The following is a 12,309-nucleotide window of genomic DNA, read 5'->3' on the forward strand; positions in this document are numbered from 1 at the left end:
ACTTTGTAGAACCACCTTTTGCTGCAATTACAGCTGCCAGTATTTTAGGCTATGTCTCTACCAGCTTTGCACATCTAGAGACTGAAATCCTTGCCCATTCTTCTTTGTAAAACAGCTCCAGCTCAGTCAGATTAGATGGACAGCATCTGTGAACAGCAGTTTTCAGATCTTGCCACAGATTCTCGATTGGATTTAGATCTGAGCTTTGACTGGGCCATTCTAACACATGGATGTGTTTTGTTTTAAACCATTCCATTGTTGCCCTGGCTTTATGTTCAGGGTCTTTGTGAACCTCCCCCCCAGTCTCGAGTCTTTTGCAGACTCCAAGAGGTTTTCTTCCAAGATTGCCCTGTATTTGGCTCCATCCATCTTCCCATCAACTCTGACCAGCTTCCCTGTCCCTGCTGAAGAGAAGCACCCCCAGAGCATGATGCTGCCACCACCATATTTCAAGGTTCAAGGTTCTTTATTTGTCACATGCATAGTTATACAAGTATAACACACAGTGAAATGTAGCCTGACACGCTCCTCGACATGTGCAAACATTGGGGGGGGGGGGGAGGGGGGGGTGTAGCGGAAGAACACATATATATATATATATATATATATACATACATATATATATTTGACAGTGGGGATGGTGTGTTCAGAGTGATGTGCAGTGTTATTTTTCCGCCACAGCGTTTTGCATTTTGGCCAAAAAGTTCCATTTTGGTCTCATCTGACCAGAGCACCTTCTTCCACATGTTTGCTGTGTCCCCCACATGGCTTGTGGCAAACTGCAAACGGGACTTCTTATGGTTTTCTGTTAACAATGGCTTTCTTCTTGCCACTCTTCCATAAAGGCCAACTTTGTGCAGTGCACGACTAATAGTTGTCCTATGGACAGATTCCCCCACCTGAGCTGTAGATCTCTGCAGCTCGTTCAGAGTCACCATGGGCCTCTTGGCTGCATTTCTGATCAGCGCTCTCCTTGTTCGGCCTGTGAGTTTAGGTGGTGCCACAGTTGTGCCATACTCCTTCCATTTCTGAATGATCGCTTGAACAGTGCTCCGTGGGATGTTCAAGGCTTGGGAAATCTTTTTGTAGCCTAAGCCTGCTTTAAATTTCTCAATAACTTTATCCCTGACCTGTCTGGTGTGTTCTTTGGACTTCATGGTGTTGTTGCTCCCAATATTCTCTTAGACAACCTCTGAGGTCATCACAGAGCAGCTGTATTTGTACTGACATTAGATTACACAGGTGCACTCTATTTAATCATTAGCACTCATCAGGCAATGTCTATGGGCAACTGACTGCACTCAGACCAAAGGGGGCTGAATAATTACGCACAGCCCACTTTATAGTTACGTATTTGTAGAAAATGTTTGGAATCATGTATGATTTTCGTTCCACTTCTCACATGAACACCACTTTGTGTTGGTCTTTCACGTGGAATTCCAACAAAACTGATTCATTTTTGCGGCTGTAATGTGACAAAATGTGGGAAAGTTCAAGGGGCCAAATACTTTTGCAAGCCAGTGGCTACTAAGGAATCTCTGCTTCCTGTGGAAATTGAGCCTGTTCCCTGTCTTGGTATTCGAGTTCAGTCTGTTGTTGGTGTGGAAGCTCAGATACTTATATTTCTCTACCACATCAACATCTTCATCCAGCATGTACATGGGTCATGTCACCACTCTCTTCCTTCTGAAGATGATGTTTTTCACACTCAGAGGCTTTGGATGCCTCCCAGACCACTCCACAAAATCATCCACTAGTGATGTGGACTCCTCCTCCTGCCCATCACTAATACATCCAACCACTGTAGAATCAGAATTAGAGTATTTCTGCAGCTGTACTAAAAGTTAACAACAAACACTGTAATAGAATTTATAACAGCAACGTACAACAACAGAAAAACAGTAACTTTATGCACAGCAGATGTACCAATTGGAAAACCACATGATTTCCTCATTTGTCTTGAAATAATTCAGAACCTGATATTTCGAGCGCTGGTAAATTCAGTTGATTGGACATGATTTGGAAAGGTCCTGCATATGTACATATGGCATTGACAATGCAGATCAGAGCACAAACCAAGCAATTAGGTCCAAAGAAATGTCTGCAGACATTGTATTGAGGCACAGATTTGGGGAAGGGTACAGAAAAAACAAATTGCAGCATTGAAGGTCCCAATGAGCAGAGTTGCCTCCATCATGTGTAAATGGAAGTAGTTTGGAACCCCCAGGACTTTTCCTAGAGCTGGCTGCCCGGGCAATCTGAACATTCGGGGTAGAAGGGCATTAGTCAAGGATATGCCCAAGAACCACTGGGTTCTTGCTCCTATTTGTGTAACATTATAAACATTTGTGTTTATTTGTGTAACATTATATTTGTGTAACATTATAAAACCAAACAAGGTAAAGCAAGTCCTGAGAAGTCTGCTGAATGTGAAGAACAAAATCTGGTCAATCAGCACCCATGCCCTGCCGGTGTTCAGATACCCTGCTGGGATAATCAGCTGGTCAAAGAAGGCGATAGAAGCCACTGATATCAAGACAAGGAAGCTCCTTACCATGCACGGAGGGTTTCACCCTAAGAGTGTACATCAAGCAGAAGTGAAGCAGGTTGAGGACTAGAGTGTCAGAACTGTGATCTATGAGTACATCATGAAGATCCCCACAACTGATGATGTGCTTAGTGAATACCTCCGTCAGCAGACCCGAGAAAAAACAGGAGCAAGAAGAGGAACCGTTATAGAAAGGTGTGTGTGTGTGTGTGTGTGTGTGTGTGTGTGTGTGTGTGTGTGTGTGTGTGTGTGTGTGTGTGTGTGGGCAGAGAAAGAGTTAATTATAATTCCAAAATACTAAATTATGTCAATTTCTGTTATTTTTTCTTTTTAGGGGTAGGCTTCAATCTTAAATGTGGGATTGACATAATTTTAACAATTTCAGAGAGAAGCTTTTCTCACAGACCTCTCACTCATGCAGTATTGTTCACTAGGCTTAGTTTCATTTATTCTGGAAGAACATTGATCATTATATATTTCTCCTGCAAGGAGACATCCATTTGTGCTATAAAGCAATTGAGCAGAGTTGCTTTGACAAGGTCATACACTGTAGTAATAAAGTGCAATAAAGAAGTTGGCAGAAACTGTCAGAAAATGTGATGATGTTTCAGTGATGTGGCACCATTTGACACTAAGGCAGCATCTTTGACTTATTGTTGTTTGTGTGTGCTGGAAGGGAGGGGATTTAGGGACATGAAAGACCTGTGTGAAAAATTGTTAGCTTGTTTTGATTGTGCAAAAATTGCTGACAATATTTAATAGTGTATATTGTGCAAAAAATACAACTGTCAAAATGCAACAGCATTAACTATGATTAATACTGATGCTGTGTGATGTTGTATCTTGCATGATTAAATCTCATGCAAATCACAATTTTTTTATATACACTTAGACACTTTACTAATTAGATCTTGGTAGTACTAAGCTAAACCCCCCTTTTCCGTCATTCTTTGTGGCATACACTACTGGTCAAAAGTTTTAGAACACCCCAATTTTTCCAGCTATTCTTTCCAATTTAAGTTGTTCAAGTCCAGTGAATAGCTGGAAATGGTACAAAGGTAAGTGGTGAACTGCCAGAGGTAAGGTAAGGTTTCCCAAAACTGAAGAAACGTGTACAAATCAGAATTTGTTATGTGAAGGCTGTATGCAGGCAGGAAAAGGACCTAAAATGCAGACAGTCTGAGACAAAAGGTGAACTTAAATACAGCTTTAAGGCTGAACTCCAAAAGTAACAAAACTGAGACTCTAAGGTAAACTTATGCAGACAGAGAAACACAGGGCTTAAATACACAGAGGGAGCAATCAGGGAATGGGTAACAGGAGGGAAACACAGCTGGGGCAAATCAGGCCTAACGAGACAAAGGAAGCAAAACCAGACGCATTTACATGAGACATGGACTTTCAAAGTAAAACAGGAAACCTAACACAGAGACGCGAACTTGACAAAGGGATACAGCTGACAGGGGAGACAGAGCAACTAGAGAACACAGAGACATAAACCATAAGATAGAACTCTAACAAAGAAACCAAAGACTAGAAAGGATAAATAATATAATAAACTCAAAACCCTGGGTCAACGACCCAGGCATCCTAACAGAATTATACAAAAAGGCCCTTTTCAGGGAACAGAAACCTATGAGTGCCACACATTTATGGGAACATCTCCAACAAATATGGGAAGAACTTTCTGAAGAATATTTGATTTCTATTGTTGAAAGAATGTCACAGGTGTGTTCAGCTATTATATGTGCCAAAGGTGGCTACTTTTACGAGTCAAAAGTTTAGAATATGCTTTGGTCTATAAATTGATTACATGATTTCTTTTTTAACTCCAACTGCTTATTTGTATTATGCTTTCATTTCAGCATAATATTAGGGTGGTCCTAAACCTTTGACCAGTAGTGTAGATTCAACAGGGTGCTGGAAAAATTGTAGATGTGTACACTGAGGTCATAAAGGTAGGATGGATCCATGTTTTCATGTTATTTATGCCAAATTCTGACCCTACCATCTAAATGTCACAGCAGAAGACAAGCTTGATCAGACAATATTTATTTCCCTGCTCTAAACTGACTGGAGTGGCACCTGGTGTGTTGTTCTGCTCCAAAAGCCAATTTGCTTTAAGGTACAGTTGAAGTTACTGTTACCTTCCTATCAGCTCAAAGCAGTCTGGTCATTCTCCTCTGACATCAGTAAGACATTCTGACCCAGAGAACTGCTGCTCACTGGATATTTTCTCTTTTTTAGATCTTTGAAAAAAAATCCCAGTAGATCAGCAGTTTCTGACATACTAATTTCAACCTGCCTGGCAGCATCAACCATGCCTCAATCATAGTCATTACATTTCCAACAAAATTTAAAATGTATAAATTCCTAATGTTTTATATAGAACTAAAAAATAACTACTTCCAGCTACTTAAAAGGAACCAATAATCGATGCTTTAACTTAGTTAACCTTTTTTTTTTTTAATAATCTTACACAAATATGACAAGTTGCTTTTTCTTGCTGACATAGACAACATTCCAACAATTAAAAGTTAATCTTAGATCAAGTTTATGTAAAATAGCTGGCCATAAAAAGCTGTATAACTCCATCTCAGATCACTCCTTCCTTGATTGGTCTGAGCCATACATCTACTATCTGAAGTCATTCTCTTTTGGGTTTGGGAGAGTAAGGGCACAGATTTAACATGAGCATACATACTTTGTCAAACTAACGCCAGACCTGAGGAAGACAAGATCACTCCAAAAGAAAATAGAGCTTTAAATTATGGACCTTAAAGGTCTTCATCTTCTAATTCTTTTGCTGCTGTTCCAGGGATTTAAACTTGTTCAAGGTAGGTGTGCACTCTTAATTTCAAGAAAGCATACTTTTAGGTAAGTAATACACTAGTAGTACAATAAAAAGGGGAAAACTGTGTCATACCAGTGATTTTTTTCACCAAAATGTGTAATTTCTGTAAGTGATTTGAGTTCTAAAATCTGAAAAAAGTTAATACTTTTAACCACTACCTAAAATAAATGCTATAATTTAATGTAAAAATCTCAGTTAACTGAACTTAAACAAAAAGTAAATTTTTAAAAATCTGAAAACATGTTGTGTACTTACAAAACTAAAATAATATTTTTTAAAAAACAAGAAACTACTGTATGTTTTTGGTTTTAATTTTTAGCAGTTTGGTTTAATCCAGTCTAATAACTTCAGTTCCTATTTATTTATAAATCACCAAATCACAACAACAGTTCCCTCAAGGTGCTTTATATCATGAGCTTAAGACCACATATTAATACAAAGAGAAAAAAAAAAAGAAAAGATGTGGCAAAATCATATCACCCTCTCATGAGCAAGAGGTTTGGTGTTGGTGGAAAAGAAAAACTCTCTTTTAACAGGAAGAAACCTCTGGGAGAACCAGGCTCAGGGAAGGATGGCCATCTACTGCAACCTGTTGGTGTGAGGGGAGAAAGAGAGCCACAGATTAATAATAACTAATAGTTAAATGCAGAGAGGTGTGTAAACACACAGTGAGTGAGAAAGGTGACTGAAGAAGAAACACACAATGCATCATGGGAAGCCCCGAGCAGCCTACACCTATTGCAGCACAACTAAGGGAGAATCACCTTATCCAGCTTTAACTATATGCTTTATCAAACAGGAAAGTTTTAACCATAATCTTGAAAGTAGAGAGGGTGTCTGTCTGTCAAATCCAAACAGGAAGCTGGTTCCACAGAAGAGGGGCCTGAAAACTGAAGGCTCCGCTTCCCATTCTGCTTTTAAATACTCTGGGAACAACAAGTAAGCCTTCAGTCTAAGAGCGAAGTGATCCAGGGTGATCTAATAAATTTTAACATTTTTAAACAACAACAGAGCAAACTCATTCTTAACTAAAACCAAACTGCAATCAAAACTAAATGATTAACCACAAATTTCATTTAGAAAAATGAAGCAGAATTAAAATAGCTAGCTTTTCTACTAAGTACACGAATTCAGTTAACGTTGTGCTAAATTAAAGTTTGATAATGAGTTTAAAATGATGGTCTCATAATCTCCTGGGTCATAAGTTGGACTGCTGAGGTGTTAATTAGTCATGTTTAAAACGCCGACTCACATGTTTAAAGTTCAGAAGCTGCACACGGAGGAAGTAGCTCTCATAAACATAGTAACTCATTTGTGAAGAAAACTATAAAACATGTTCATCTTACTTAAGAAACGTGGACTTCAAGCAATTAAATATCAGCTAGCTGCCTGATTTCCACCTATTTTTTATATGTATATTTTGTAAACGATTTCTAACCAAATCTGTGCATGTGAAGCACACATGCTGGCCATTAAAAAAAGAAAGAAAGATATTTTATCTCTCTACAGGAAGTTGTGGAAGTGATCAGTTTCAGTGCAACAATGGACAATGCATCGACATAGGCTGGAGGTGTGACGGAACGAAAGACTGCACAGATGATTCAGATGAGCTGAACTGTCGTAAGCATCGCAAACAATCACAGAAAAAAATCCCTTTAAGAAGTCAGACATATGTTGGTACATGTGCTCTTGCTAATGTAACAAAAATAAAACAAAGAGAAGAAATGTGAAGCCAAGCATAAACTGTATGACTTACATTTCTTTTGTATCCTAAACAACTGTTTTGCTCCTTTTGTTGCAGCACCTCCGTCGTGCACCTCACAGGAATTTAAATGTGTGACAAGCGGTGAATGCATCCCATCAGGATTTGTCTGCGATGGGGAGGAGGACTGCATCGACGGCTCAGATGAGCAAAGAACCTGTGGTATGCAGAATGAATGCTTGAACGTGGCGTCAAAGAACAGAGAAATGAACAAACACTTTTGTTTGTCCTGAAAACTGTCATAATCACAAGACAAAAAAAATGTGTACTTATAATGAAGTAATGAAGACTTAAACTAGGTGGCCTCTAAAGGTATTGTTCATAATTTCAAAAGGAACAGAAACTATACAAAATTTAAAAAAAAGTTGATTCTTTAAATGATCTGTAAAAGAAGCTATCTAAACTAAGCATTTCAAGTATCTAATGTTAAAACTTAGGTCTTCCAATATTCATGAATTTAAAGTTAACACTGTGGTTTATTCATTACACAAACCCGTTATAACAGACAATCTACATTATGAACCATTTCTTTTGTAAAGTCTGTGTTTGGCTTTCAGTGTGGCAAAGACTTATTGAACCAAGAAGTAATTCTATAATCACATTACGCTCCTTGTTAGAAGTCTAATTCTCCCACAAAGTGGATTTTTGAAACAAGCCTAGCTTCATATTTTTGGTTCAGGTGGACGGACCTGCAGCCCAAACCAGTTCACCTGTCGGGAGGGCCAGTGTATCCCCAGCAAGTACAGATGTGACCACGTAAAGGACTGCGTGGACAACTCTGATGAGAATAACTGCAGTAAGAGTTTTAGATCTAGATGTAACCGGCCATGGTTACTTTACTAGATGATAGTATTCTAATTGTAATGGAGGAACTACTTGTTGTTTGCAGACTATCCACAATGCACTGAGAAAACCTGTGCCAACGGGGCCTGTTACAACAACTCACAGCACTGCAATGGACGAGAAGACTGCAGAGACGGCTCTGATGAATTCAACTGTAGTGAGTAGATAACGCTTCTACTCTTCTTGTTTTCAACTCCACCAAAGTAGGAAAAAAAATTTTATTTATCTCAAAATTTCAAGTTATGTCTGAGCAAGTCAGACTTTCAACATACTGAACTCAAGATTTCCACCTACTATGTCAATCCAAACTTTGCGATATGTAACTTGAACTTTTGAGATTGACAACTTAAAATTCTGAGTTAGTGAGTCAGAATTTTAAGATACCAATCTGAAATTTGAACTCACCAACAGGAGAAAAACATTTTTCAGTTGTGGAAACTAGCTTCCATTGTCTTGTCTGCACCTTTAAAATTCAACACTTTTCTTACCTATCTTACCTTTACATGCCTTAAAGTGCCGAGCACAGCTAAGTCAACATGTTGAGTTACATGTCTCAAAAGTTCGACTCAAAACTTCAGGTTAATTGTGAGCAAGTCAAACTTTTGTCACACTAAACTCAGAATTTCAAGATACTTGAGATACCAACCTGATGTTGGGCCTCATGGACGGCAAAAAAATTCTTCAGTAGCAGAAATAGGCTTCTGTAGTCTCTTCCGCGTCTAATTTAACAAAAATTCTAATAAATTTATGTATATTTATACTTTTTCTATTAATTATATTTTTAAAATATGCTATTACCTAAATTTTATTAGTGTTCTCCTGTTGTATAAACATAGCAAAAAGCCATTTCCAGACACCATATTTGTTTGGCCTCTAATGGTAGGTCCTGCATGGGGTGTTAAGATGATGCATGAAATGATGTTGTGCAGCAACATTGCAGAATGTTTTCATCCCAGTTGCTTAAAGAACATATTCACAAAACGGTTGCCGTGTTTTAAAGCAACTAAAAGTTTTTAAAGTTCATTTTTATTATTTTCATATTATATATTTTGATAGTTATGCTTAACTCCTAATTAGCCAGTTTTATTCTGCATAATGGCTATGAAGTATTTTAATTTTATTTGGTTTACAGGTAATGATAGCCCAGCTATGCATTATTATAGTTTAGCAGTCTATGGTGCCAGAGAGCAGTAAAGTCTCAACCTTTGTACCTCTGGATCTTTATCAGTCTGGACTCCTCGTGATTTTGATGAACCTAAATTGAGATGTGTTCACTTGTTACTTTAGTTTTTGTGAGTCATAACTCATTTTAATAATTAACATATTGCTGGACCTCCTGTAAATCCAGTCTCTGTTTTATTTTCAGCAACTCAGCATTGCCCCATCCACCAGTTCCAATGTGCAAATGGCTTCTGTATCCCGATGTCATTTGTGTGTGACCACTGGGATGACTGTGGGGATGACAGTGATGAGCAAAACTGTGGTACGGGTGAATGAGACCGAACACACATGCTAGCTAATTATGAGCCTCTTTTACATTTTAAATTGTGTTCAATAAGCACAGGCTGCCATTTAACTTACTGGTTGTCTAGATTACCAGAGCTGCAGTGGCAACCAGTTCACTTGCGCCAGTGGCCGTTGCATTCCTCAGCAGTGGGTGTGTGACAAGTTCAACGACTGTGGGGACTACAGTGATGAGAGAGGATGTGGTGAGAAAACTTGACTGATTTACTAATATGTGACATTGTTTATGACTTTCAATAAAATAATTTTTAAAAAGTTCATGAAAATGTCAAGATTAGTTTAACTATTAGATGTATTAGAAGGTTCATTGAGTTTTGAAATCACTCTTCAAGAGTTAAAGCTCAAATTATACCATCATAACAAATCAAGAAAGATTTTTTCCTCACAACAACATGAAAGAATGTTTGCATATTTTTAACATAATTATACGTCTTTCAATGTTTTTCAGATAGTAACTCCCGAGACTGTTACCCCGGTGAGTGGGGATGCCCAGGCTCGACCATGTGCATACCAGTGGGAAACGTGTGTGATGACAAGCCTGACTGTCCTGGAGGCACAGATGAGACCAACACCACTGCACAGCAAACCTGCGGTAAGCCTGACGTGTACAAGTCCCGCACTAAGAATTCTACCATTTATGATAATATCATGTCACACCTGCCTTTAATCTAAAAAACAACAACAACAACAAATGAGATGAATCTGAAGGAATTGAAGTGATCGAGATCTTGTCGAGTGTAGAATGTCTCACGTTTTCAGAACCGCAATTTGATAAATTTGGGTGTAAGGGCTTTGGCTATAGTGTCGAGTAATCACAAATGTTTACCAGATGTCAGCTGCTCAGATACTATAATCATAACTTTTGCATTCCTTATCACTGCCTTAACACACACTTGGTTTAATATTAACTTTTTGCAGGTCATTTTCAGGCCTATAAAGCTTATTACGATACCAATAACGTCCTGGCATCCAAGCTTCTTAGAATAGGATTAATTTTACACTTTTACCGTTGTTTACATTTGTCCATGATGTTCATTTCTGTGATGTTGACTCACAGGCCTGGAAAGGTGCTCAGCCTTGAGCTGTGAGTTCTACTGCCACCCATCTCCTCAGGGTGGTGCATGCTACTGCCCTGATGGCTTCATTGTAGCCAATGACAGTCGGTCGTGTGTAGGTGAGTTCTTTTATATGTATTTTTTCCCTAAAAACATCGTCTCTATGTGTGGCAGTGTTAAAATTGAATCAGACATCGACAGCACACACAGTTTTAGCAACTTGTGTTTTGCGTCCTGGAAAAAGCACAGAGCTTTGAGGAAGCATAAACTGTGTAATTTCAGTGTGTTCTAGCTGCAAATCATTTGTGTAGACTCTTACTATAATGTCCCTCACATTATACATCCAAAACATGGCTGTTTGTTCTGTTGCCCAGACTACAATGACTGTCAGATCTGGGGCATCTGTGACCAGCTGTGTGAGGATCGTCCTGGCACGCACCACTGCAGCTGTGCTGATGGATATGTCTTGGAGCAAGGTCATGTTTGCAGAGCAAATGTGTCAGGTACAGAGAGTGCACACATGTCATGGTACCTGTGTTTAATTTTGCTGTTTAAAAGATGAGACTGAAATCATTAAATTAAAAAGACATTATTGTTTACAGTCCAGCTGAGTGACAACGATCTTCAAATATCATTCTTTTCCTCATATTTTGTTTGCAATTACATCAATGGTTACATTTTCTCGTGTCTGTTATTTGTGTTTTTCAGCTGGGCTGCCACAGCTAATTTTCACCAATGGGGGTGATGTGATGATAGCTGATCTGCACGGGCGCATTGTCAGGATTCTGGTGCCATCCCAGGGAAAAGGTTTAGCAGTGGCAGTCGCCTACAGCTGGCACAATGACAAAGTCTTCTGGAGTGATACTTATACCAAAAAAGTCAGTTTGAATTTAATGTCTGATGAAGTTCTTGATTATGTTTTATTGTTATTTTTTATACAACAAACATTAATCCAAAACTTTGAAATTCTTTTGCCAGGTTTATTCCGCCAACTATTACGGAGGCGACATTAAGGCAATTCTGAATAATTCGGTTCACAGCGTCCAGAATATTGCAGTTGATTGGATCAACCTCAAACTTTATGTACTGGAGGCCAGGGTGGAGCGCATTGATGTGTGTGACTTTGATGGAGGAAATCGAGTGACGCTGGTGGCTGAAAACCTGCGGACTCCTCATGGCCTCGCCCTGGACCCAACAGTAGGGTGAGTTTAAATAAATGACGTGGTTTTATAATCACAAAAAGATTGAAATATGAGTTTAGGTTTGGGCATTAGTTTTTGAATTACTGGCAATTTTTTCATCTACAAATTCAGTGTCAGGAAAAAAGTTTGATAAACATCATAATTTTGTGAGTTGAAGATAATTTGAGTGTAAAAGATTGGATGTCCAAGAGTCTTTGAGTTCACCTGAGTTTTGCTCATATAACTCATATAACATCCTTATACATTTTTTTTTTTTTGGTTTGTAGCTACATGTTCTTCACAGACATGGGTGGTAACAATGTGCAGTCTAAGCTCGAACGTGCCTTCATGGATGGCAGCAATCGTTTCGAGCTGGTAAAGAGCAGGCTCGGCACGCCAACAGGAATTACCCTTGATATCATCACCCAGAGGGTCTACTGGTCTGACAGCCACTTTGACACAGTGGAGACTGTCACGTACAGCGGTTTGGACAGGTAAAGGTTACATTAGAAATAAATTGTTGACCTCCTTCAGTTGTATCC

At 38.8% G+C, this 12,309-nt stretch overlaps 1 protein-coding gene across 1 annotated transcript in view; it reads left to right on the top strand.

Moving 5' to 3' along the window:
• The first annotated feature begins 4,837 nt into the window (after positions 1-4,837).
• Positions 4,838-12,309, top strand: part of lrp2b (low density lipoprotein receptor-related protein 2b) — a 47,121-nt gene continuing 39,649 nt past the window's right edge. Inside the window, exons 1-13 of the mRNA XM_080305491.1 lie at positions 4,838-5,385; positions 6,912-7,022; positions 7,204-7,326; positions 7,844-7,960; positions 8,054-8,164; positions 9,374-9,490; positions 9,600-9,716; positions 9,980-10,123; positions 10,589-10,705; positions 10,961-11,089; positions 11,295-11,464; positions 11,565-11,788; positions 12,055-12,261. Of these exons, the coding sequence (XP_080161617.1) occupies positions 5,319-5,385; positions 6,912-7,022; positions 7,204-7,326; positions 7,844-7,960; positions 8,054-8,164; positions 9,374-9,490; positions 9,600-9,716; positions 9,980-10,123; positions 10,589-10,705; positions 10,961-11,089; positions 11,295-11,464; positions 11,565-11,788; positions 12,055-12,261 (1,754 nt within the window). The 5' untranslated portion in view covers positions 4,838-5,318. The remainder of the gene's footprint in view (positions 5,386-6,911; positions 7,023-7,203; positions 7,327-7,843; positions 7,961-8,053; positions 8,165-9,373; positions 9,491-9,599; positions 9,717-9,979; positions 10,124-10,588; positions 10,706-10,960; positions 11,090-11,294; positions 11,465-11,564; positions 11,789-12,054; positions 12,262-12,309) is intronic.

This window comes from Astatotilapia calliptera, chromosome 8 (assembly GCF_964374335.1).
Source record: "Astatotilapia calliptera chromosome 8, fAstCal68.1, whole genome shotgun sequence".
In the NCBI taxonomy this organism is placed as follows: Eukaryota; Metazoa; Chordata; class Actinopteri; order Cichliformes; family Cichlidae; genus Astatotilapia; species Astatotilapia calliptera.